This window comes from Glycine soja, chromosome 15 (assembly GCF_004193775.1).
Source record: "Glycine soja cultivar W05 chromosome 15, ASM419377v2, whole genome shotgun sequence".
In the NCBI taxonomy this organism is placed as follows: domain Eukaryota; kingdom Viridiplantae; phylum Streptophyta; class Magnoliopsida; order Fabales; family Fabaceae; genus Glycine; species Glycine soja.
Window position 1 is genome coordinate 7467612 of NC_041016.1, and position 26243 is coordinate 7493854.

Below are 26243 nucleotides of genomic sequence, written 5' to 3' on the forward strand. Positions count from 1 at the left end.
TAACTTCATAGTTAAACGTGTTTGATTTGAAATGAAGTAGTTATGAGATGAATGATCTTCTAGAAGTTTCCTGAAACACGTCGATAAAGACAAAGCATACTGAAATTTTTTTTGTTAGTTTGTAGAGTTAGTCATTGAGCTTGGAGGCGGGTAGAGCTGATTTTTGAAGTTTCGGCAAGGACTACTTATGGAAGTTTCTGACCAATAAGAATGTTAAATGAAGTACCATAATATGAGAGTTGTCGAGAAGTCGACAATAAAAAAATGTTAGACAATATGTTATACATATGGTTATTAGGTTTGGATTGAGTTAAATTTTGTAGTTGTTGTGGATGATACTTTAACTTATTTTGTTAGGGATCGATGAAAGTATTTTAGTTAGACATGATGCATTGATCTATAGGAAATGGGATTCCATTCCATTATATAAGCAAAATAATTAAAACAAGTTCAAGTGCACAAACAGCACAATGCTATATCAATCGTTAATTTTTTTTTTACTTTATTTATTTAATTTTTTTAAAGTTTAATGTATTAACTTTTTATAATTTTATGATTTTCTATGTTATATAACTCATTTTTTATTTTAGATAATTCATGACTTATAATTCCAATCCATCCAATAGAATCTTGAGTGAATTTACCAACCTTGTGAGTATCTTAATTAAAAGTTTGTATAAAATGCTATAAATAAGTAAATATGGAAATCACAATGTAAAATACATGTTTTGATTATAATTTATAAACACAAATATTTAAAAAAATTCATGTAAAGTTCATATAAAAGATACAAAAAGTTAGTTATTTTAACTTCAGTCCCTCAAATTAAATATATTGAGAATCAATATTATATCATTTCGGTCATACATGATTGAGTTACGAGTTTCCTCTAATTTCTTTGTAATATCACATTTGCGTCATATGTTAATCATAAATGTTAGGTCATCGCCTGACCCATAATCCAAATGTCACCCAACCTCATCAAGGTAGCAAGAGTCAAATACCTTAATCCAAAACCAAGTCAACGTTACTTTTGTTCAACCACCCACATGCACATCTAAGGATTTTGAGATAACAATTACATTGATTATGAAAAATAATCCCGAGAATATCAATATCACATTAAATACGATCGAAGATATATGATTTAACACTTGACAAAGAGACATATTACACTTTTTTACTTGAATACTTCTAGAATAAATATCCTAAATCCTAATTACAATCTAGCAACTTGAATAATTATTAAAATGTTCTCTTTTTCTCTTTAATTGCAAATTCAAAAACATTCAACAGAAAAAAAAAACAAGTATCAAATTATTGCCTAGAAGTTCTTCATGTAGCATCATTGCATCTTGCAATTAATGTCACTGAAAATTAAAAATTTCAAATTTATATAAGTATTGATTATACAATCTACAATAACTTCTCCATACACTTTATCTTTTTTTACAACATTTTATTTATAGCTGAATATTTATTTTAGAAGTATTGAGGAAAACCGGTACCATAATATTTTGTTAATTTTAAAAAAATCTATTAGTCTCCAAAATTTTAGGGTAACATTAATCAAATCAAATTTCAAACATATTTGAAATAAAAAAATCCCACATTAAAAAGCATATTCTAAATTCCAAATAAATTTTTTGAATATATTGTGCATATATAGAGTGAGAGATACAAATTCCTCATAACGTTGTTACTGTTTGCATTGAATCAAGTTGAAGCCCTTTGAGAAGAGAGAGAAAGAGTATTTCAAAAAGAAGAGCTTAGAGCGCGTTGAAGCGCACACACAAACACAACCCATCCAACCATGGAAGTTCCGAAGGATCAAATCGCCACTCTTCTCGAACATGGCCTATACAACTCCGCTCAGATGCTTGTAACTTTTATTTTGTTCAATCCGCATTTGAAAATTTGATTCCGCACCAAAAATGGTTGCCTTTTGATGTTTTGACTTCTGGGTCGGAGCTCTAATCCGAAGTTTCTGTGTTGAACAGGGTTGTTTTCTTGTTTCTTCACCTGCTGTTAATGCTGAATCTGCCGCACACCTCAAAACTGAGAGCTTGGTCTCTGCAAATTTTCATTCTTTTTTTCTTTCAAATTTTAATTCTATAAATTCCATGTGTTGGAATTTTCCATATTTTAAGAGTTCGTTGAAGTTTTTATCTGGGTTATTTAGTAATTTATTTGTGCAGGTGCTACTTGGTGATTCTTTCTTCCGTGAAAGGGAGTATCGTAGAGCCATTGTAAGTGGCTGTGCTATCTCTTTCTCCCTTTTGCATATGCACTTGGAAACCATTGCTTATTTGTGATTGTATTATTTTAAAGCTTTTTGTGAAATGGGTAATTCAAAAGTTGTATTTTTGGGGGGAGAGGTGAAAACTACCTCTTATTAATTATTATTTATTCTGTTGATGATCAGCACACCTACAAACAAGCTTTGCAATGCTACAAGATGATCCCAAAACAGAACATGACATCTTCTCGGAGTTCATTGTCATCAAACCGGTCTTCGTCACCGAATTCCTGCAATGGATCAGTGATCAATGAGAATGAGGTACACTGGTGTGTGTGTTTCTTTGATTCATGATTGTTGGATTGGATTGACTTGTTGCGCTTTTCTTTTGGATCTCTTTAACAGGTGAAGTTCAAAATTGCATCATGTCACTGTTTTCTGAACGAGAATAAAGCAGCTCTAGTTGAGGTTTGTTTGTTCTCTTCTTTCCTTTCTATAGACCAGACTCATGAGGGTGCATGCTCATTGACGGGTTTTTTAAAATATTTAAAAAATTCCTGTTGGTATAGTTTAAGGTGAAAAAATGCCAATTCTCTATTTATGGAGGGATTAACAATGGAGATAACGAGCCTTAAATGGCTATATTTTATCAGTTATGAATGTGACATTTTTTAATGAGAAACAAAGGTTATGATATTTTGTATTACATTCTTGGGTTGTTTTCAATTTTGTCATTCCTTATGAGTTATGTGTCACTTTCTCATTACAGATGGAAGGCATTCCAAGTAAAGCTAGAAATTTACCGATGAATTTGTTATTAGGGAAGCTATATCGAATTTCTAGACATAGCCGAGCTGCTGTTGCTATTTACAAAGAATGTCTAAGGTTTGTAAATATCTCATACACAAGTTGAACCTATGATATGTCATCAATAGGTTATCTTTGAATGCTTTTATGAATCTATTTTATCAGTTTTAATTTATTTGTTACAACTCCATTGTATATTGACCTTCAGCCTTCAGGCATGATGTCCGCCATAATCCTTATGTCTGAACTGATAGTGTTTGCTCTTCTCAAACACATCTGTAATGTTTGTTCATCCAGTGACATATTTGTTTTTTGTTGTACTAGACATAGTTAGTAAATCTCTAATGCACCTGCCAAAATTGGAGAGGGTGAGAGGGCAAAAAACTTGCTTTCAGATGTCCTGTGCAGCCATGCAGATAACCTCAATTTAAGATTTTTTTTTTTTGTGTGTGTGTGTGTATTGGGGAGGGTGTCAAAGAAAAAGCCACATATATATATGTTTGAGACTTGAAGTTTCTCTCTCTGTTCTTTCATATTCTCTTGAAGCTCATATATCATTTGCATTTTATTATGAAGTTCATTTCCATTGTTTGCTTTCTCTTTGGGCTATATTGATTGTGTTATGGACTTATGCAATTGGCTATTTGCTCTAAGCTTTGCGCATTTGCATCTTTTATATGATTGATATATTATTATTTATTAATTTGCTACTTGAGATGAAATTCTTTGATGTCTTTTTGCCAGACATTGTCCTTTTGTACTTGAGGCTATCACAGCTTTAGCAGAACTTGGATCCACTGCAAAGGACATCATTACATTGATTCCTCAGGTTTGTTGATAACAAGCTGAAAGAAATTTATTTGACTGAAGCTTTCAAGATGATCCTTTGATTTGCAATGGAACACATCTACTGCAAAGGACATTATGCCATTTCTTCCTCTTCTTTGGGGAATTAGGAACTCAGCAACAAAGAATAAACTTTACCCTGTAGGCTGATGTGTTCTATAATGTTGAGAAAGGAAAATGGGGTATTTATAAGACTCAGCCCTCTGGGTTAACAAAAGCACTCTCCTTAGATGGATTTTGATTCCTTTCCTTCTATTAATTAGATCTATTAGGTGAAAAGAAGATGGATCAACTGTTAACCTAAATTTGAGCATGCTTTGGGTCTTATATTTCTTCTATTTCAACTTGTGCTTTAACCTAATTGGAATACTTTATTTATTTCGTGCCTGAAAACCTTTAATAGTATGACGATTCTATGCACGGAGTTACTGGCTGATAATTACTTGATGATCAGGCTCATTAGAATACCTTAACTAGTATTGTGAAATTCCTTCTTTATATAGTTGATTTATTAATAACTCATTACCTTTTATCATGAAATATTTTCAATTTTTTTAAGTTGATCAATTTGCAAAATTTGAGTTTAATTGTGATATATAATTGGTCTGCCTACTTTCAGACCCCGAATAGAAGTGGTAGAGCTTCATTTGATCATACTGATTCAAGTCGTTGGCTTCAAGTAAGTTATACATAGTACTAAAATCCTTGTTTGTCTATGTGTTTTAAAGTACTTGCTACTGTTTATCCCTTTAGAGACTTTTCCTTTTATGTTATGCCTCTATAGATGCATCGTTATTAAACTGCACTGTGTATATGCTACATCAAATCCTTGAGCAGCAACAAAAGATGACAGTTAGTCTAATAATGAATAAATAAAGATTGATATTTACAGACTATTTTGATGGTTTGGTGGTATATCTAGAATATATTGAGCTTGGCTATATTCATATCTCAAAATAACAATTGGTTGCAATGTAAAATCCAGTCATTCCAAATGGATTGTCTTTTTGTGTATATTTATCAATTGTCTTGCTAGATACTGAGTCTTGCTACAAGATGATGTTCTTGGTTTTCTATGCATGATAATGATTTAGGAAGGATCATGCATTTTTAATTGCTATTTTTCTTTTCTTGCTTAATGTTGTTTTTAGTGATGAAACTTTATGAGTGCATACCTAACTTAAGCTTTTGGGAGAGTTGGCTCTTAATATGGTATCAAAGCCTCTATAACCTGGTGATCAATAATTTGATCCTTGTTTACCCCATTTTCTTTGTTAAATTGAATTTCAATCTGCTTGAAGTTTTCAAGTTAAAAGGGCTGCAGCTAACAACTTTAGTTTTCAGGATAGTTGGTTCTGGATGGAGCTGGTAGTTGATTCTGATTTAATTCCCCTTCTATGTTGCCTGGTTCAAAATAATATCTGCTGAGGTGTGAGGATATTAGTTAATATAGTTTACCTATTTTAATAATTAATGTCATCTGTCAATATATTTTTCTGTTGACCTGTAAGATTTAAGCATACACCAAGACTGTCAAGGAAGGGTGTATTCTATATCACATGATTTTATATCCTAAAGAAAATGACCCTAAATATAGGCATGGGAAATTTGGAAAATTAGTTTGTTCCTGATTCTGGTTGAATTTCCTTTTAAATTTGGTGTCATCTGTTACGTTGATTGTGTTTGTATATGGGCAAGCAAACTATTGGAAATTTCAATTACTGATTAATTTTTCCTCTTTTATTTGCAGCGCTATGTTGAAGCTCAATGTTGCATGGCTTCAAATGATTACAAAGGTGAGATATTGTATTTTACATGGAGTCATATTGGTTCCATTCTTGTGTGTTGGATGCTTGGATATAATTCAAATATGTGTTTTGTGGCATAGCCCTTTGACCAATTTCTGATACTCAAAATTTACAAAATGATATATTCTACTGTAAACTGTTATAGTGTTTATGTGGCTGATTTTTCTGCATTAGTTTCTTGTCCTCTTGTTTTGACAAAACTTACACAATATTTTAATGAGAGAAGAGGTTTATTTTTGGATTTTCTTATACTCTGTAGTTTCTACTATCTTCAGTGATGTGTGTTTGACACTGACACATCCAATTTTACTTTATTTCAAATGTTGGCAGGTGGATTGGAACTCTTTGCAGATCTTTTACAGCGTTTCCCTAATAATATACACTTACTACTTGAGATGGCAAAGGTTAGGCTTGCTGCAGTGATTTAGAACTAGTGTTAATATTACCTTCCAACCAGGCTGATTATGCATCTATTTCTAACTTTTCCCTTTGGACTCTCAGGAAAGGTTTGCTTTCTAAAGCTAGTGTTGTAAATTGTAATAGATGTATTTTGTTCCTCTAAAGCAAGTAGTTTCGTTTAGAGAGAAAAGTAAATCATCTCAACCCTTAAAGAAAAAGTTGAGAGTAGATTTTATCAAATCCATTATTTGTTATGCATGTTTAAGTAATATTAACTATTAATTTTTCATTAATGATTGAGATTTCTTTTTCCCACTGAAGGGAGGACATACTTTAGATGAGCCAAATTTGTGTCTGACAATCAATGCTATTCCTAAGAGTTGACTTGATTGCCTGAATTTTTTTTACCAAGTGATGCCCCTGTTAAAGAATTGTGGCATATCCCTACCATGTTAAAGGATTGCAGCATTTCCCTACTTTATATGAAATTTCCTTGAATTGATCACTTGACATCTAAATTCTGTTGTGTATTGTAAATGAAGGTTGAAGCTATTATTGGAAAGAATGAAGAGGCCATTATGAATTTTGAAAAGGTATTACAGAATTATTGCTTATTATGTTAATATTTATTTTAATTTAATTTAATTACTTATCCCTGCTTTCCAACCTGCTTATTTACACGTGCTTATTGAGCTTATAATTATATTGATAATTTGGTGATCACAGGCCCGTTCAATTGATCCATACATCATAACATATATGGATGAGTATGCAATGCTTCTAAAGCTAAAGTCTGATTATCCAAAGCTGAACAAGTTAGTGCATGATTTATTGAATATTGATCCTGCAAGGCCTGAGGTTTTTGTAGCTTTGTCTGTTTTGTGGGAAAGGAAAGATGAGAAAAAAGCATTACAATATGCTGAGCAGGTGCGTATTTTATTTGATGCAGATTGGGCTGAATTACTTTATTTATTATACTATTGCTTACAACTGTCTGATTATTTTGCTATTAGAGTATTCGGATCGATGAGAGGCACATACCAGGGTATATAATGAAGGTAAATAATATAATTTTGCATCATATGGGGCATGGCCCATGCCGCATGGAGGTCTATTTACTCTATATATGTTTGTAGAGGATGATAAATAAGCCTTTTCTGACATGTTGAGTTTATTCAGGGAAATTTATTATTGACGATGAAACGGGCAGAAGCAGCTGTGCCTGCCTTCAGAGCAGCTCAAGAATTGAGACCTGATATTCGCTCATATCAAGGTTTATTTTTTACTTGGAAAAATATATTGCATAAGTTGCATCTCTTTCCTGCAATGATATTCGTGTATTCTGGTGTCAATATCTACTACAAAATGCTGATAGTAGAAATTAAAAAATTTATAGATTTTGACATGAATCTGAATATTTCAGGTTTGGTCCATACATATTTGGCTCTCTCTAAAATCAAAGAGGCTCTGTATGCTTCAAGAGAAGCTATGAAAGCAATGCCTCAGTCGGCAAAGGCTTTAAAATTAGTAGGTGATGTGCATGCCAGTAATTCTAGTGGCAGAGAAAAGGTAACTTGTCAGCTCTTTGAAATTAGTATCTATAGACTACTATTTTACCTTGTTTTCTTATTTGTGAAATATAGTGTAGGCTAAAAAATTCTACGAGTCTGCACTAAGACTGGAACCTGGTTACCTTGGAGCTGCACTAGCTTTGGCTGAGCTCCATGTTATTGAGGGCCGAAATGGAGATGCTGTGTCTCTGCTTGAGCGATATCTTAAAGACTGGGCTGATGATTCGCTTCATGTAAAACTTGCACAAGTTTTTGCAGCCACTAACATGCTGCAGGAGGCTTTGTCACATTATCAGGCTGCATTAAGGTTGATCTCCTACCCTTATTGTTGAGGATATCCGTGTGATGTATGCCTGTGTTCATGATTTTACTATGCCTCTAATATTTTGCTTAAATGGCAGGTTAAACCCCCAGAATGAAGCAGCAAAACGGGGTTTAGAGCGATTAGAGAAGCAAATGAAGGTTTACTTTATTTATTTATTATTTAATATATATTTTCCTAAATAATTCTGATACTTGATTATATCTCTCTCAACTAATCACACACATTATTCACTCTTCATTCCTGCTGGATTATGTTATCTGAAATAGATGCATGGTCTAGTCCAAAATTATAATTTGATTGATGAGTAGTATTAGAGGATATAGCCTTGAAAAGTTGACTGAAGTTAAAATTTGTGATTTTGCATCCTTTGTAGGGAGTGGATCCTGATGCACCTGAAGAAGATGAAGACAATGATGTTGAAGATGCAGACGGAGATCAAGACGAGACTGAACTTCTGTGAGTACCAGTGTCCAGAGCAAGTCTATTGTGATGAAAACAGTAACGTGGGAATAGTTTAATGTTGAGATGGCATTAGAAGTAGGGTTGGTGCTCTACAATCTGGGCTCAGGTTTGGATTAACTACTGCTAGAGTTCACATCAGAAAGCAAAGCATTTAATACTGTTGCATCTGGTGGTCAAACCCTGAGGCTGTATAAAATATGGAATGTATGGATTGGATGGTGAAATTTCCTCTCCAGGTTGGGGTGGATTGGACTTTGGCCAGGTGGTTGTGTTCCTCTTTGTAAGGCCAAAGATGTCTCAGCTGGAAGCTTGTGTTATCTTCATTATAAAAAAATTTGTTCTTGGTTGTAAAAGCTATGATGATGATGAGTCATGTTAAAACTGTAGAGTCGTCTTTCATTCTCTGTAACCCTGTAAAACAACTGCCTATTTAATTTTCTTCACATGTCAAAAGGTGAGATTTCATGTAAGCTTTTCTCTTTATTCTTTATTGGCTAGCCAGGTGAAAGAGTAATATGTTCTACAACTCAAACGAGTGGCAACAAGACAACTTTATCACTGCATATTAAAGAGTTGTTTAATCTCTTTTTCACTTCTAATTTATATACGTGGGTTCCTTTTAATCTCTTAAAGCAACTTTTTTTTTTTGTGTAATCCTTTTTTCTACATTTACAATTCTAGCCGCTTAACGTGAGTGTAACTGTTGCTTATTTTTATGTAATTTGCACTAGAGTTGATCTTAGAGCCAAATTTTATGCTCACCAAATAAAATGTTTGGTGTCATATTGTTGCTATTGAGCATGTGTTTTAACTTGAGTTTTAGTCTTGAGTTTGCAGTTATGTTTAAATATTTAGATAGAAATTTACTAATCAAATTAATTTTATCCAACTTAAGTAGGATTATTTCCTATAGAGAATTCCCAAGATATGTAAAAAATAACTTTTAGGTTTCATATTGATTTACTGTTACATGCAATTTTTATTCAATAATATATTATTGTATTATTAATTTTTTAAAAGTTTTAACATAAAAATATAAAATTTCATTTAGTTAATTCAAAAGAGAATCTGTTCATTAACTATTTCATTTATTTCTTGTCTTTGATAACCACCAATATCGATTAATCATTTTATTTTTTTTCCTAATTATTTTGAGCATCTTTTAAATTTTAAATTAATGAATTGTTAGGGTGAATGCTTAATAATAAGTTAGAAGTATTTACAAATTAAATTGAATTTATTGGAAGAAGTCAAACAATTCAATTCAATAGGTTTTCTCACAAATATTATTGGTGGGGTATTTACAAATTGAACTGAATTCAGTGGAACAAGCCGAACAATCCACATGTAGATAAAGTGATATTTTGAGGTATTGGTTCACATTATTTTTCTTACAATATCATTGGTTTATTACTGTTCAATCTAAATCTAGATAGAGTTATATTTTATTTAATTTCTTACTAGTAACACTTTATTTTACTTAATGTATAATGTTATATTTTTTATGTTAATTTAATATTCATTTTGAGGAAATGTTAATTTATTATTTAATAAACTAATTACATAATGACAATGGTGGAGCCGTGGAGGTCAGTGATTAAAACATATGTACAGATCCAATTTTCTCAGCCAAAGGGCAGTTCCATTAATTGTGCTTCTTTTTCTTTGGAGCTGGTCCATCCAAGTCTTCAACGCCACCATTAACTTTCCCTTCCCTTAATAGATTGTGTCCTCATAATATAGGAGTATTGTCTCATCATTTATGCTGAAATTCATAGGCATGACATCATTGGCCTTTCAAAACACTACACTTGAAAAGGTTTCCTGGGAGTAGGGGCTCGTTTTTCCATTGATTGAAGTCTCTGTTTGAGATGAAAAACTTCAACCTATGCACCCAAAAAACATGGCAACATGTAAGAGTAAGAACATTAAAACCATTATCAGTTTATCACATAACGAACGGGACACACAGAGTGGAAACATATTTAAGAATTGAATTGAATGGCACTGAAACTCCAACACAAACAGAACCTCAATTTTAACAAAGTAACTGGACATACAAAATATAAAATTACGAGTTTAATGGTGATGCGCTAAGTTTTACACTGTCATCCAATTACAAATCACTATTGGTATGACTTTTAAGATAATTTTTTAAAAATCAACAAATTTATCATAAATGTTGATTTCATAACAGTATAAAATTATTTTACATTGTCAGTGCATATCTTTATTTCTCTAAAATTATACCTATAATTGGAAAGTCAAAAAATAAAAACTAAAGATTTGTAATCAATCCTACCTGTAATTGGAATGCCCTAGTTCTTTCTGCTGCAAGAACCCCTCTGGTTGAGTGCAATTCCTACTAAAAGTTTTTACTTAAGTCAATGCAGTCTTTATAAAGGTATGCAAGTACTTCCATCAAATGAAAGGTTTATATACCTTTTGAGTATCATCTAAAACAGCCTTGAGGAAAGCCACGTCATGCTCAAGCCTTACATTGTCAGCATGGACCATGTTGGATAGGTTGTTAGCTTCTTCTTGAACTAACTCTGCACTCACCAGCTTCTCTCTCAGTAATTCCATCTCCTTCAGTGTGTCAGCCAATTTTCTCTCCATCTCCTGCCTGCTTTTAAAGGCAGATGCTAAGCTTTTCTCAGAAGCTTCTCTGCTTGCTAATGCAACTGCCAATTGTCCCTCCAGAATGCCAAATTTTCTCATTAGGGAAGCCACTTTAGTTTCATAGTAATGATGGATGTCTGAAGCAGCGGACAGTGATCCTGATTTACTGTTTTCAGGGAATGACACATCATCACTTTCTAGCACGGGGTTTCCAAAACCGAGGTTTTTCTGATTTGAACTTCTAGATACTGACACCTGTTCCTCCATGTTGGTTTTGGCTCCACTTCTGCTCATGTGATTTCGAGGGTCATTTTGATTTGTTTTGTGATCAGCTGCCTGAAGTGAATTCTACATTACAGTATTAGGTTTCATTATATCTTTGTCATAATATTTAGCATCAGGATTGGAATAATAATCACTACTGATATTTAATAAAAGCATATTCTTAACATCATAATAAATGGTTCTGACCTTATTATGAACTACTGCAAATAATATACTTATATGTGATGGTTGGGAAGGGATGATAGATGCCATCAAGTGAAACTAGTGTAGATGGCAACATAAGCAGCTTATTACCACAAATGGTTCTGACTTTGAGGTTGCAATTATGGCCGTCCAAAGAGAATGCAATTAAGGTGTGTCAAGGGTGACCACAACTATGCGGCTTTCCAACTAAAATAATAATAAAATGAATTTTCCCTACATGCAACTGAATGAATTGAAGTACCTAGGACAGTGTCATAGTGGCATGGCCTAACCCAGACATTAAGAGTGGAGACACATTCAGAAAAGAAGCTGATTACATTCTGTGTATGCATGTATAGATATTTAGAGGTTGGGTAGGACTCTATGATATGTATCAAATATTAACCACCATGTGTTAAAACCCCATTAGAAGAGTTTAGTATTAAAGCATACAGTTGATTAATGGGAATTTGTGTTTACCCGAGGGAAAGAACTTTCATCTTCTGAATGCTTGTCAATCCTGACATCTGCATTGCATTCTTCATCATGATCAAATTGCCTGCGAAGGGAGATGTTGGTAGGGAGAGAATTGGAATCTTGTACAAGTAGGGATTCTGAGAGAGATTTTCTTTCAGAACTATGTTCAATTACAGACGCAAGATTTTGTCGAGCAACAGAGTTAATCAAATGTTGCGAAGAATCATTTTTAAGTTGAGAAGCCAATCCAGCAGATAATGAATGTTTTTCAAGAAGTATAGATCTTGGATCTTTGGTAGAAGTTGGTCGTCTTCCCAGGACTGATTCAATTTTTTCTGTTATCAACACTTCCACCTAATACAGTCAAGAAGAAAAAGGTTACAAGTTCCATAAAATTAACTCATACACTAACTTCATGCATTTAAGTCAAACCTGATTTGATGGCTCCTTTTTGGATCCCCCAAATGCAACAAGGAAATCTTTATCCTTGTGTTGCACAAGTGCTACGCTAAAACCCTGCTAACATTACAGATATTATAAACATGCTTTTTAAACACTGCAGAAAGGGTCAAAGGGATGGTCAAGCATACAAACAAAATCTGCTAATGCAGGAGATTTAAGAATTAAGTCAGGAAATGGATAAGTTGTACTCCTAATACCAAATATAACACATCTAGAAATAATTTCGCTAATAGTCAATTTACAGCTTATAGGTTGAATAAAAATCTCATTGAGAAATATAAAAACTAAAGGCAAATGCTAACAATAAGGGCATTGGTTAAGGAGCTAAAAGGAAAAAGCTTTTTATTGGGATATGTTAGCGCTGCCCATGACTTTTTTTGTGCTCCCCTATGATTTCCACAATAAAAACTTTCTTCTTTTAATTCCTAGCTAAAGATTTCATCACCACCATGAAACAAAATTTGAGTTATAAGCTGATAAGCACCAGCCACCCAAGCACTTGGAAAACCCTCCACTAAAAGCTAGCTGTCAAGAGGGGAGAACCAAACCACTTAAGTACTCCACCAAGTCGAATTTAGGCATCCCATTATACCCAAGTCCCTATCATAAGCACAAAAGGCTAAATGGAATACATTAATGCCAATAAATGTGCAGTGAACTAGCAGTATGAAGTAGCAGCAGATGAATGACAGGTAAACATGAACAGAAAGTTCACCTTGTTGGTAGTAATAGAAGATGGAGGTGACGTAATTGCCACAGACCATTCACTTTTTACAACATCATATACCAAAGTCTCCCCATGTCCTGAAAAATACAAGGGAAATTAGAAATTTGAAAAGAAATAGAATAAGAGACAAGTTATATGTGAAACAGGCAGCAAAACTAAATGGCAGAGATCAAATCTCAAATGTTTGTGTTCTTATTACAATATACATTTTTTTTTCTTTATAGTTGGAATTAACCTCCCCTTCAGTAATATGATCTTCTTACTATGTGTGTATTGGTCTCAAGTTACCAAGGAACATTGATTAAATGAAAGTTCAAACCACAAAATACAAGGAGTGCTCACAAAGGCTATACAATCAAAAGCATTTTAGTGATTAACAGACGCAGATGACTGGAATGAAAGGTAAGAGGAATAACTCAAATGCAATATAGTAACCAAGAACTAAATCAGTAAACTTCATGCAAAAATTACTTTTTTTTCTGAAGCTGAAGTGTAAAAGTTTAAGTTCACAAGATATAAATAAATAGTATGCTCTAATATTACGAAAAAAGCTTCCTCCTTTAAAAAGCATACGTTTTTTCTTGCTTCCACCCCCTGTAATATACCATTTAGTGCCACATAAAACACCACAGCAACCAGCTCTTGGTGATGGATGGAAACCATGTATTTTTATTCTTGACCATGCCATCTGAAAGAACATATACTTTCATTAAATTACACAATGAATGAGCATTTAATCTTCATCTTGGAGAAATAAAAAAGTTTCACTGATATGAGAGCTCACTGTTTCAAAGTCAAGTGAATACAAGTCATTCAAGGTCCTAGATTTTGATGCTCCTCCAAATATAAAAAGAATTTTACCATCATAAAGAGCTGCCACATGGTTGAATCTTGGACAAGGTGCTGCTCCCCTGCAAGTGATATAATATTTTAGGAGGTAGTATGGGGTAAAAAAAAAAAAAGAACACAGCATTACATTTCAAAAGCAAGGAAACATTTAAATCAGGTCCTTAAAAACATGCAAGTCAAAACTTTTGTTTTTGAACTTTAAAAACAGAAGTAATCAACCACAACAAAGCGTAAACACAATTACGTGCAGTGGAGAGGAAGCCATGTCAAGGATTTGAGATCAAACATATGTAGATCATTCAGTTTCCTCCTTTTTGCATCTTCTCCTCCAAACAATATTAAAACAGAGTTAGCCATAACAACAGTGTGACCACTGCGAGCAACCTGTAAAGAACAAAGTATTTGGTCAGTACTGCCTAGAAAGATTTCAATAGAAGAAACTAAATTTGATACATTAGTTCAGGTAATGTGTCATATTCTCATTACAGAATTTGTTCCTACTTCCTATATTATTTGAATGCAATTCTTTCAGCTCATGTCTTCCTGACAATTTAAGGTGTAATGATGAATCACACTCTTATCGTGCGAAAAAATGTCAATGTGATCAAGGAAAAAGCTTCCATTACACTAAGGAGTCCTCAATGACAGATTCTAGCACAAACTAATTAACATATTTTAATTGATAAAGAATTATTTCCGTTAAAAGAGAGAAAATACAAGTATGAATGCTGAAACTACATTTCAACTAAACCACATATTCAATATTTACATAAATGAATGTAATAAATACGAAGATGCAATTTTCTAATTATTATATTTATATCTACATGAAACGCTGAACCTAGACATAATAATACATGTTGTAATGATTAACATGATTTATGATATATTAAGTAATATGATTGGGCAAGATATGAAAATTGCAATCCAGTAGCATATGCCCTAATACTTGGATTCCTAATATTATGGAAACAATCCCCAAGATAAACTTTCTATCCCAGAAGAATTTGCAGTTTTATCAAATGAAAATTCATACTGGTATGTCTCCCTTTGCTTCCATGAGTGACCAGCACTCTGTCTCTGTATCAAACGCCCATACTACAAAAACCAGAAAGACAATTAGAACAATTTTGCAGCATGAACAAGGACAAAGCTATTACATATGTGAAGAAGATGAGGGTGAACCAGAAATTTTGTCGCTTGCTGGATCTGTTTTCCCTCCAATGAGGAGTGCCTTTTTCCCCCAAGAAACCTGGTTAAATTATCATCAAACACAAGAAAACTGAGACCAGGGTAAATCATTGTCAAGTATAAAGTTTAAACAAGGTACAATTAAATATGGGAAAGGTGTTAATTATCTTCTGGATGAAAATTTGATTTGTCGTATCATCAAGCAGCTCATTTATAATAGCCATTCAGGTTCATGAACTTTTCATCTTAACAGACATGCTATTTCATGTCTATGATGAGAGCATTATCAAGGTCACTTGGATAGAATACAAATAAACATGTCAGCATGCTGAGCATATGTTGTTAAAACCATAGAGAAAATTACCAAACAATGCCCCTTGCAAGCCGGAATCTTTAGTGGAAGACTGCTTGGTGACAAGTAAAGTTTAGACGATGCCGTGGTCCATGAAAATCTGTCAAAATTTAGCACCTGGACAATAAAAATGAACAGTATAGATCACAGTTTGTATGATGAGCCAATAACCAAATAATTAGTTAGTGTTAATATTGATGCTCATATATAGCAACAATCTCCCTCTCATAAATCTTCCAATTCCAAAACAAGAAATGCTCCCTCACCTGTACGCCGTCTAACAATCCACTTCCAGATTCACCACCAACCACTATCATTTTATTCTGAATGACAGCTGCAGCATGCTATTCACAAAGAGTGATAGTTATGTCTTTTGCCAAAACTGCTCAGTAGTCGTAAAACTTCCACAAAAAGACTCAGGACCAAATAAAAAATATAACAAGAATCAGAAAATTACATACATGGGATCTAGGAGTGGGCTTATTCCCTGCAATTGACAACACCATCCAGTTCTCTGAGCTGCCTGCTGTACAAGTATGCATCTCAGGTGCTGCAGACGAAAGCGGGCAATCAATTTCCTCAGAATGGCCACTTGTCCCTGCAACTCTATCACCCTGAAAGAAGCTTTATCAGTGGCCACACCCATTATTTCAAACTCAATCCCACACAAGGGTCAAGGAATGAAGCTGAAAAACTGACAGTGGAGTTTACATTTCGCTTATGGTGCCTGATGGGACTTCTAGTTCCCTGGGTAGTATCAGAAAGTTGGACCTTCAATCTACTGAGAAAACACAACAACAAAACATTGAAATTGACGCATTTGGAAGTTTATTTACAACTTACTTGAATTTATCTTGCGACATACATACTTATGTAAGCATTTGAGAAATCTTATGATAACTTATGATATGTCCATAATATGAGTTTTTAGCTTATTTCAATAAACTTCACCTTTAAAAAGTAATTTACAACATGAAAAATAATTTAATCTTCAATCATAGAAAAAACTTACAGATAAGCACAAACTTAAGTTCTTAATTAAGCTGTTTATCCAAAAGCACCCTTGAAAAAAAAATTAGTGGTACCTCTTAATTGGGTATACGGAAGAAAAAAAAAGGAAGAAAAAAGCAAGCTTTGAAAGAACAAATCTTCACCTGCCAAGTTTCATGTGCCTACGAGAGAATCCGAACATTTTCTTCTTCAATGCTCAGAGCAGAGCTCCTACAATAAACACTAACACTCCACAATTCCCAAAGGGTGGCTACATTATCCTCAAAGTCAAAGACTTTTCCCTCTAAAGAGTGCAAATCGAGATCGTTCCTTTTCAGTTGCCCAGAAAACAAGTACTACTCAACTTGGAAAACTCAGAGCAGAGTAAACACTCACAGTGGTAGAAGGGAAAATTCAATTGAAAGAAAACAAAAACATTGTCAGTGTGACAAGAAAGCTCGCCAAGTCCAGGGTGTTTGATTCCTAGTAAAGTTGGTGAGAAAGAAAGAGAAGCTCCAAATAGCACCGAATAGATTGAGCTATGTAGAAAATCACAACAACAACATCAAACTGAGTGATGGCATGAGCTGGAAGCGGTGTGAAACAGAGAGTGTGAGAGAGAACATTAACATAAACATTACTAACATACTACATTACAGAGCACAGAGCACAGAGAGAGAGAAGGCGCAAGTTAGCATTAGCAGGGTTAATTTAATTTCTCTCGTCTTCTTTTGTGTGGTCATTGTACTAGGATCATGTGGTCTTGGTTAGTTTCAGAGTTAAGTTACGCCGTGCCGTTAAAAAACGAAATTAAATTAACCCCGCACCAAGAAAATTGTGAATTTAACTTGCACAAAGTTATTCTCTCACATTTTCATTGTAAAATTTATTTTTAATTAAATTAAATATCCTTCAGTTGAGATTGTTTGGCATTCTCCATTTAGTTAAAGAAGTGATGGACATGCTTATTTTGCTTATTCTAATAATAAAAAAAAATGGATCTGCCGGATGATTATTTTAAGGATATTGATTAAGAAAATAAAAATATATATTTATTGCGTAGATCATAGAAAAATATAAAAAAAAATTATGAATAATGTAATTTTGCATATTCGAAATTGGTTAATATTTTTAAAAAAAAAACATAATCTCTTAACAAATGTTTCAAAGACACTTATTACTAAATTTCTAAAAAAACAAAATACTCAACACCAGTATTATTTTATAGTAATAAAAAAGAAATGTACAATAAAGTCCTTAATTAACATGAAACACATTAGTAAAAGAAGGTAAATAATTTATTTGATCATTTTTTTAATTTATTAATTTATTTTTAAAAAAAATTAATTTGATCTTTTATCTTATTTTATTAGTTTAGTGTAGTCTTTTATCTTTTTAAAAAATTTATTTGGTTTATTATTATTTTTTTTCAAATGGATTATTTTTCTTATTTTTTTCCAGTTTAGTCCTTCAATCTAAGATTGATTTCGTTAATAATTTTTGAATGAATTATTTTTGTTCATTTTTTCCTTTTTCCTCCACTTAATTTTTAACAAAAAAAGTTTGTTCTTAGATAATTAACTACATTAATTTTAAATAAATGGAAGAAATAAAATATAAAAAAAATGATATATGACTAAAATAAACTTTTAAAAAAATAAAAGATTAAACTAAAAAAAACATAAAATAAAAGGTTAAATTGAATTTTTTAAAAGATAAAACATCAAACTAAAAAAAAAATAAAGGATCAAATACATCATTTGATCAAAAAGATAAAAATGAATGATAATATATAAACACTCCATAATTTTTTAAAGATCTTACTAACACCTTTCATTTATTTATTTTCTCTCTTCTATCAAATCATTAATCCATTTATACCTAGCTATTTTTTTCATACGGGAGTTTGAACATGGGTTTTGGGTCGGTCGAAATAAGTGAGATGGGGGTAAGGTCCGTTGTGCATTGATGATTTCGTGCATGCATGCATAGGTGTCTCCTCGGGACTTGTGTGAGTGCGAGCCAGAACTAGAACGGGGAAGGAAAAGATCGCATCTATGACACCCCACGTGTCTCTCTTGTAGGTAAGGGTAGTGACCCTAAAGTTAAGGGACTCTCACAAACAATGAAACAATGAAGAATTGCAGAATGCATGTAGTTGATCTATGGACTATGATTACATTTTCTTCTTCTCCACTTCATTTCTGCCGTGGCTCATGCACGTTGTTTTCTCTGTTCAAGCTCAACTACACAAATGTCGTTGTTGTTGGCTGTTAGTGAGGTTTAACTTTTGTGCATGTTCTATGATTGAACCTGTCTCAGAAGTGTTCTTTGTTGTTATTATACTTCTTCCAATAATAACCAATGAGTGATTCTACTTCTTTGCTTCCACCCACGTTAGACGAATTGGTTACTACAAAATAAACTTTAAAGCATTGATTAAAAATTATAAAAAAAAGGGCAACATTTTTATAAGTAATTAGGAGAATAAATAGACATAAATATATTTCTAACAGATTAGCTTTCTATGTAAAAAAAAAAATAGCTTTCAGAGTTGCCCTGGCTCTCAGAAGAAGACAAAATATTAATGCTTGTGGGAATCATACATAGGCATAAGGCAATCTTTCTTTATAATCAATAGGGAATAAAAAAAAGCTAAAAGCTGATGATCTATGATATATAAAAATATACTTTGTGTATGCTCAACAATTTAATGTTCCCTGAGAAATTCTTTTTTCATTTGAGAACTTTTCGTCCTTTCCATTTTTATTGTGGTTTTGGATATTATGCATGTGAGGATTCTTTGTGTCTGGTATCTTAAAAAGCAATAGAGAAAAGAGCAAATTATTAAAGGGTTATCCTTTGGTGTTGACTCAATAGTATTTTCCAAATGACTATATTGCCCTCCTCATTAAAAAAATAATTTTGTTTATCCACTCGCCTTTAGGACTCGTGGTGTATAGGCTTCTACCTTTCCTCCTTTTGTGTTCGTATTTCTTGGTGTCCGTTGAGCGCCTGTCCCTTTCCCCTTTTTGTGTTCGTCTAGGGTTTCTCAAATTTACCAATTTTCGACACCCATTGTGTGATTTGCGCTCGGTGTCCTTGTTTATCTGTTCAGATGTGGTGGGTCGTCTATTTTTTCATTTTCATTGTGCAATCTGTGGAAGAAAGAGATCGTGGTCTGCAATCGCATTGTGTGAATAGTTGTGGTAAGTTTCTTATGTATTTCTTTATGTAGGTCCCATGCGCTTGTTGTTTAAAATGACATATTCGTTGCCATAATACGAAGCAGATTTCATATAATATTTTATATTGGAATGATTACGTGATTGGTAGTCAGTGTGCTTTTTTTTTCTTTCTTTTTTTCTATCGATTGGACTGGTATTGCTTGTAATGGTTGTGAAGCAGGTTGCAGTGTACATTAGCCATACTCATTATTTTGTTATTTTCATCCATGGGTAATAGGTTTGGGTTATTGATTTTAAACATGATGCAAATGAATTTTTGGTACTGTATGTTACTTATATTACTTGTTGGAAGTTTGTGGCGTGTATTTGTTGATGACCAGGACATGAATATGGAATGAGACAATTGGGCCTAACTAGTTGGAAGAAGGGAAATTATTTTGTTGAATGTGCGTGACAGAGGGAAATGTATCATCTCCATTTCCTTGTTCCTCCATTTATTCCATTTTTATTAGCTTTTGGGAAAATAAATGAAATGGAGATGATATGCACTTTATGGGGAGTAACATTTATTTTCTCAAAAGCTTAGTAATGGAAGAAATGGTGAGGATCCAAACCCATGACAGAGATAAAAGAAACGTGATGCCTCTTAATGTGTAATGCAATTGTGGATTTTGTGTGTTGTTGTGGTGTGATGTTACAAGTAGTTGTCAATGTAATTGTGTAGTGTTGCCTCTGTTGTAAGTTGTTTAGTTTATATGTATGAAACATGTATGAATAAATGTGTGATTTTGTATAGTCAGATCTAAAGCCTTTTTTCAATGATTGTTTACCGGTCATTTGAAAGATGGAGAATTCTTCGTCTTCGCAGTCGAGCAAGGTGACAGTGTTAATGAATATCAATGACATCTTGTGTCGTTGTGGTGCACCTTGTCGTATTCACACTTCATGAAATACACAAAAGCCTAGAAGGAAGTTTGTTAGTTGCAGCAAATATGATGGACACACTAAGTATTGTTGCTTTTTTTCCTGGTGTGAATTGGTAGATGAAGTGGAGTAGAAGGAAGAATTGAATGCTTTAGTTGCAGCCCAGTTGGCAGACATTAAGGAATTGCAGGATAAAGTTGAGAAAATGAAGGATGATTTGAATGAAGCTAGTAGGAAGGTTGAATTGGGGAATGAAATGTTAGTGGTTGTGAGGAACAAGAGTGACGAAAATGGTGTTGAATGTAGGAAAATTAGGTTTTTTGTATGCATAATGTTGCTTTTGTTGGTTGCAAGATTGATGTATAGTTCCTGAGGACATGTTATGGTGTATTTTGGTTCTGGTCATGTAGTTGGTACTTATGTTTTGTATCATTGTCTGCTAGGGTTTTTGTCCATGGCTTTGTTTACTTTATTTAAGGACAAAGTTTTAGGAGATTATGATTTTTGTTATTTAATTATTGGGTTTAGTATGTATAACTGTTGGTATTGTGATGTAAAAGACCTTGTTTTGTTCAATTGTGATTAAAATGTTGTTGTGTAGTATTTATGTGTGATTCGCAATTTCAATTGTTTGATATAAGCATCAAGTATGAACGTTAGGGTCGTGGACAAGTATGTTAACTTAGATTTCATATTTAGAGAAATACTAGCTGCAAGCAAGGCTCGACCCATCAGGTGATTTAATCAAAGGCTCACAACCTTAGTGCTAGTAAGTAGTACAAGCATGAGGCAGTTACAAAATTTGACCTTTGTGCTAATGACCGAGAGATGTGTGATTTAATCATATTTTTAGCAGTATTTTTTAGATGTTTGGCTTAATCGTATTCATTAGTGGTGGTACTAATTATTGGCCAAAGAGGTGAATCCAAACCTTATGTAAAAACAGGTTTTCATTATTTTTTGTTTTCAACTTTTTAATTTCACTCTTTCTTATGTAAACTTTATAAAATATGACCAAAGTAAAATAAAAATTAGAGTAGTCCTTTTAAACCAAACAATTTATTAATTATTCATTGCATTGAAGATTACATGATTTCAATTGTTAGACTTTGCACAATTGAAAAAAATACCAGTTGTAGAAAGTGTTTTCTAACAAAAAGGTCCTCATTCTCAGTCTCATTTCATTAACAAAACCACGATAATTCTAAGAGAAAGATGATTAAAAAGGGAAAATTATGAAAGGAATGACATCAAGAAGGAAAGTAAAAACAGAGTAGTTGGGAATGAGGGGGAAAATTGTATAATTTTAGTTCAAACAAATTGATTAAAAGTGTGAGCTATTTTGATTTTAAGCTCTTAATAGGAATGAATGGAGATACATTCAAAAAAAATTTAATGACTAGGATTTTCATGCGTACAAACACGTTGCGTTTAGCTATTTTGATATACTTTTGTATTGGAATTCATTTGTAAGAGAAAGCATCGTTGATTTGAAAAGATAAATGCATAACGAGTAATGCAAAAGAGTCCTAAAACCATCACCTAAATTGAATTCCAAACGTGTCATCATGGTCAGTATTTCATTTATCTGGGAGACAAACAAACAAGGTGATCAGATGAACGGAATTAGCATGCGATCCGTTAATGCAATATAAAGATGGATAACAACCATATACATTACATTATAGTAAACAACAAAATGTTTGGTAGAGTTCGACAAATATAAGTTTGTCAAAATATGAAGGAAATGGGGTATGACCCATAATTGTGCTTGTGTAGTAAGCACACAATTATGGGCCATACCACAACAAAAGAGCAAAGGTTGTTAACACAAAAAAACAACGCTAAGAAAATAGAAACTCAATTCGGCACAACAATCCTTCTTTGTTTATCCTCCAAATGTTTCCTGTTAGCTGTTGCATGCTGAATGATCTTCTCCTTGATGATGTTGTGCGAATCCAACACCAAGTATAGTGTGAATTTCATCCTGTCTTGTTCACCAACCTGCCACATAACAAAATATATTCAGTATTTATATGGGTTGAATGGTTCAAATGGAAAGAAATGACCAATAAAATATTTTTGTTCAAAGGAATTCCAAAAGGAAAAGTGTAGGTGCCTCAATACGGTAATCCTGACCCCATTTGCAGTCCTTCATCCACTTTGCGACCCAAAGATCACAGTCATTTCTATCAACAAAATAAACAAATTTTAGATTACCTCATTGCACTCGTTTTCTTTAAAAAAATATCCATATTATAGAATATAATAGGCAGGAGAATGTTACAATAAAGGGCCTTGTTCTCCAATGTCATCAGGTCTGACTAATTGAAATGCTGAAATTTGTCATCCAGCAGCATTACCTCGAGAAATATACCTTGTGTGAGATGATGGGTTAACTTTGTTGACGGTAGACTGTATCATTTGAAATTCTTAACAGTATTCAAATGCTTACCAATTTCCTCACAAATCTTTCTCTTGCATCTTATTCCTTTGCCTTAGGTTTTGAGTCTAACAATACAAGTTTCTTTTCAATGATATCAACAAGAAGGAACCAATGTTGTTTGTCGTTATTGATTGATAGGTACAAAGATCAATAATGGAAACACAGTTTTATAGTGTAAGTACTTAAACATAGTGTTGTTGGTCAGTTTATAACATTATATTTGAATATATAGTGTAAGTACTTAAACATTTGGTTACGCTACTCCAGAAATGACGAAACTATAAATCTCCCCATATATTATCAAACTTTACTCGTAGCTTTGCTTTACAATTAGTTCGAGTCAGAGGCCTCATTTCCTTTTTCTAATCCACCCTCATGAGATGTTTATTGTCCCTTTAAGCCTTCTTTGTTGCACACAAATTCACGCATTATAATATTTTCTTTCTCATCATGCTTCACTTCATCCTTTCTAATACCAAAACCATGTCATTTTCCATAGGTATAATAAAATTGGTATGCAAAGTCTTCACTTGCAAAAGTCAACAATTTCTTGTCATCGGATGTCAAATCAATAAAACTTTTGTATCCTAACCTTGCAGCATCACCCTCTGTGTCTTCACCTTCAGCGACATCATCCTCATCATTGTCACTTTCACCTTCATTGGCCTTGTTGTAAATAATATCAACTTCAGAGTCCACTTTTGCAAACAACCTTTCCTCAAACTCTGCCATCAATGAATGTAATTGTAAACACAACACATTTCAATGTCTAAAATCATAATTCTAGAACAATTGAATCAAATTGAACAGCAGCCATAACCGTTAAATACATTCAACATGAAAGCTAAACTACTTTTTTTTAACATGCTAACATACACAACATATCAGTTGAGGACACACAACTCAAAAATCAAAATTAACTCTAACCTAACCTACTTTCTAATGACATGTTAACATACACAACATATCAGTTTAGGCCACAAAAAAACACCCCAAAATTACATGGCAATTCCTTAAACTCGAATGCACACTCAACGCAACGCTATTCAAATGAAATCCAAAATTACATGCAATGCATCCGCAACTGTCACACACTACACAAACCTCAACCTCATTGTGCTTCGCACTACATCAATTACGATGTTCGCAACATTCAAGACGGGGGAAAAAGGGTCTGATGAATTCTTTTCAGAAGAAGAAATCCGCTTCAGATGTCACGAGATTGAAGATGGGGGCAAAAAGAGGAAACTCGAATAAAGCCTAATCAAACACACAACGAAGAAAACAAATAAGCCAAAATCGAATAGAAAACGACCATTTTCAACAACCGACGAGTAGATAAAACAATAATGAAGTTATGAGAGCACAAAAGACTTGAGAGAGTGTTCAACCAGAATACAGTTTTCAACATGAGGAAGACAAAATTAATTTTTTAATGGACATAACAGTCTCAAGAGTCACCAACTGATGCCTTCTCTATAGTTGGAGAGCATGTCCAGCTAGCTGAATCTTATTTGTCCACGTGTTAGGGACACAGGTGCACACGTTAAACACAACGAACATCAAAGGATTGCCCATAAGTTATTTATGGTTGTCTTTTCCTTTCCTTCGCTTTCTCTTGAGAAGAAGAATAACATATTTAACTATTGTTCATGATTAAAAGAGTAGCAATTTGTACTTCTCCCAAGACCACCCTATAATTTGTGATGCCAAGATCCCTCCTCATCGCATTACTCAATCTTTTTCTTTTTTTCAGCTTATATATAAAGCTAACATTCTTCACCAATTCGCTCCACCGCAATATATATATTGCTCTCCTCTTTCACCCATATAATTGTATATGTGTGCTCCACATATATACCATAATCATTGACGTTATATATATTTGATGTAGTCATGAAATAATAATGAAATAACTGTTGAGACAGATCAAAATGATGCTCGTGTAGTATCAATTATGGTGGTGTTATAGTACTATTAATTATTTATATAAACACATAATTAAGGCCAACTTACTTTTGTTCGATGCCATAGTTAATTTATATATATATATATATGTGTGTGTGTGTATGCCAACTACGGGGCTTTATTATATTATTATTCAGCATGTGTATTCTATTCACACAACAACGTGGAAATATCATTTATGCTTTAATTATAAGTATGTGAGCATAAGCAAGTTAGGAAGCAATAAAATTAATGAGTTAATTAGGACCATTATTTCTTCAAAGGACTTAAATTATAGATGATGTATAAAATTCATTTACCTTATGCTGAAAGAAGTATGGGTTGTTCTATATATCGCCTGTGATGATATTGGCTAGCTTATGAGCAACGAGATAATATTCAGGAAGAGAAACTTCAGCATGATTAGAAATATTGAATCTCATTAAGGTCAGATATTGGATTTTGTTTTCATATATAGCTAGAAGGTGTTTACTCTCTAATTAATTGTGTTTATTAATTCCTCTCTAGTAGCATATCTAATCTTGTAATCTACCCAGTGCAATTGGACTGAAGTACCTTGTGCACTCCTTTTAAACAAATTGTGTTTTATAAAAATACTCTTGGATAAACATAAACTTGTCATTAGGTGGAATTTGATCGACTTATATGTAATAAAATTAACCAACAGGAAGAATAGCCCTTGACTCTTGAGTTATACGAAGAGCCGGCTGATGGAGAATAAAATGCCTTAAATTTGTAGGTAGGAACCGTGTTTCAGTGTTTGAATTAGCTAGCCAAATTTGTGTGTAAGAAAAAACTTTTCATCATTTTTTAATATTTATTTTTCAAACAATAACTTTTCTATAAAAATAATTCCCAAACATGGTGTTAGTGCGGTGTAGTTGTAGTAGCAAGACGTACGTGATGCCGTGTGAAAGCTACAAGTACAAACACGCACACCAGGGTATATATGAAATTCTCATAGTTTTGGACGTGAAAATTAATTGTTGGCACCATCAAGATTCGTCTAGCCACAACCAAAAACACGGGTCGGAAAGAAAGGAAAGCAACATCACTAGAACACAGCCAACCCAGAATCTTTTCGCCCTAATAAGATAAGTTTAAAAGCTAATTTCTACTAAT

At 33.2% G+C, this 26243-nt stretch overlaps 3 protein-coding genes and 1 long non-coding RNA gene across 16 annotated transcripts; 2 read left to right on the top strand and 2 right to left on the bottom strand.

Annotated features, from left to right (window-relative positions):
• Window positions 1-1700: 1700 nt before the first annotated feature.
• On the top strand, window positions 1701-9062 carry LOC114386349 (anaphase-promoting complex subunit 7-like). The gene is made up of 18 exons (XM_028346346.1): window positions 1701-1882; window positions 2001-2069; window positions 2199-2249; window positions 2426-2560; window positions 2645-2707; window positions 3009-3124; window positions 3791-3875; window positions 4512-4571; window positions 5643-5688; window positions 6031-6104; window positions 6642-6692; window positions 6826-7026; window positions 7113-7157; window positions 7279-7372; window positions 7523-7668; window positions 7748-7977; window positions 8072-8132; window positions 8369-9062. The coding sequence occupies exons 1-18, from the start codon at window positions 1814-1816 to the stop codon at window positions 8453-8455; spliced, it is 1683 nt and encodes a 560-aa protein (XP_028202147.1). The 5' UTR covers window positions 1701-1813; the 3' UTR covers window positions 8456-9062.
• Window positions 9063-9979: 917 nt separating this feature from the next.
• Window positions 9980-17337, bottom strand: LOC114386539 (acyl-CoA-binding domain-containing protein 4-like). Of its 2 annotated transcripts, none has more exons than XR_003661107.1 (16): window positions 16760-17337; window positions 16305-16386; window positions 16067-16219; window positions 15872-15949; window positions 15618-15722; window positions 15248-15314; window positions 15099-15160; window positions 14307-14446; window positions 13998-14124; window positions 13787-13901; window positions 13202-13290; window positions 12457-12540; window positions 12028-12378; window positions 10900-11427; window positions 10760-10822; window positions 9980-10343 (listed from the first exon to the last, which is right to left on the bottom strand). XR_003661107.1 is itself a non-coding variant. In XM_028346553.1 (16 exons), exons 1-16 carry the CDS (start codon window positions 16795-16797, stop codon window positions 10263-10265), a joined length of 2160 nt encoding a protein of 719 aa, XP_028202354.1. In that variant the 5' UTR covers window positions 16798-17336; the 3' UTR covers window positions 9980-10262. The 2 variants fall into 2 exon arrangements, 1 of the variants encoding a protein (XP_028202354.1); XM_028346553.1 differs by having other exon boundaries at window positions 10760-10819; window positions 16760-17336.
• Window positions 17338-19450: 2113 nt separating this feature from the next.
• On the top strand, window positions 19451-21310 carry LOC114386742. The gene is made up of 2 exons (XR_003661174.1): window positions 19451-19804; window positions 20628-21310. It is a non-coding gene; the product is annotated as an uncharacterized LOC114386742 (long non-coding RNA).
• A 944-nt stretch (window positions 21311-22254) lies between these two features.
• On the bottom strand, window positions 22255-25704 carry LOC114387191. Of its 12 annotated transcripts, none has more exons than XR_003661265.1 (4): window positions 24258-24606; window positions 23746-23878; window positions 22847-22896; window positions 22255-22711 (listed from the first exon to the last, which is right to left on the bottom strand). XR_003661265.1 is itself a non-coding variant. In XM_028347337.1 (4 exons), exons 2-4 carry the CDS (start codon window positions 23883-23885, stop codon window positions 22568-22570), a joined length of 354 nt encoding a protein of 117 aa, XP_028203138.1. In that variant the 5' UTR covers window positions 23886-24413; window positions 25421-25704; the 3' UTR covers window positions 22255-22567. The 12 variants fall into 12 exon arrangements, 3 of the variants coding, with proteins under 3 accessions (XP_028203138.1, XP_028203137.1, XP_028203136.1); XR_003661256.1 differs by having other exon boundaries at window positions 22995-23878; XM_028347337.1 differs by adding an exon at window positions 25421-25704 and having other exon boundaries at window positions 22827-22896; window positions 23746-24413.
• Between the last annotated feature and the right edge of the window lie 539 nt (window positions 25705-26243).

What these genes read in the sequence shown, in the direction of transcription:
- LOC114386539 (XM_028346553.1), bottom strand. Translation starts at nt 16,797, where the DNA reads ATGTTCGGATTCTCTCGTAGGCACATGAAACTTGGCAG. An exon ending in GATTGTTAGACGGCGTACAG is followed by an intron (nt 15,723 to 15,871) that starts GTGAGGGAGCAT and finishes TTTATTGTCCAG; the next exon opens with GTGCTAAATTTTGACAGATT. An exon ending in GGGTGGAAGCAAGAAAAAAC is followed by an intron (nt 13,291 to 13,786) that starts GTATGCTTTTTA and finishes TGTATTTTTCAG; the next exon opens with GACATGGGGAGACTTTGGTA.
- LOC114386349 (XM_028346346.1), top strand. Translation starts at nt 1,814, where the DNA reads ATGGAAGTTCCGAAGGATCAAATCGCCACTCTTCTCGAACATGGCCTA. An exon ending in ACCTCAAAACTGAGAGCTTG is followed by an intron (nt 2,070 to 2,198) that starts GTCTCTGCAAAT and finishes TTATTTGTGCAG; the next exon opens with GTGCTACTTGGTGATTCTTT. An exon ending in CATTATCAGGCTGCATTAAG is followed by an intron (nt 7,978 to 8,071) that starts GTTGATCTCCTA and finishes CTTAAATGGCAG; the next exon opens with GTTAAACCCCCAGAATGAAG.
- LOC114387191 (XM_028347337.1), bottom strand. Translation starts at nt 23,885, where the DNA reads ATGGCAGAGTTTGAGGAAAGGTTGTTTGCAAAAGTGGACTCTGAAGTT. An exon ending in ACAGAGGGTGATGCTGCAAG is followed by an intron (nt 22,897 to 23,745) that starts GTTAGGATACAA and finishes TTTTGTTGATAG; the next exon opens with AAATGACTGTGATCTTTGGG. An exon ending in GTCAGGATTACCGTATTGAG is followed by an intron (nt 22,712 to 22,826) that starts GCACCTACACTT and finishes GTTATGTGGCAG; the next exon opens with GTTGGTGAACAAGACAGGAT.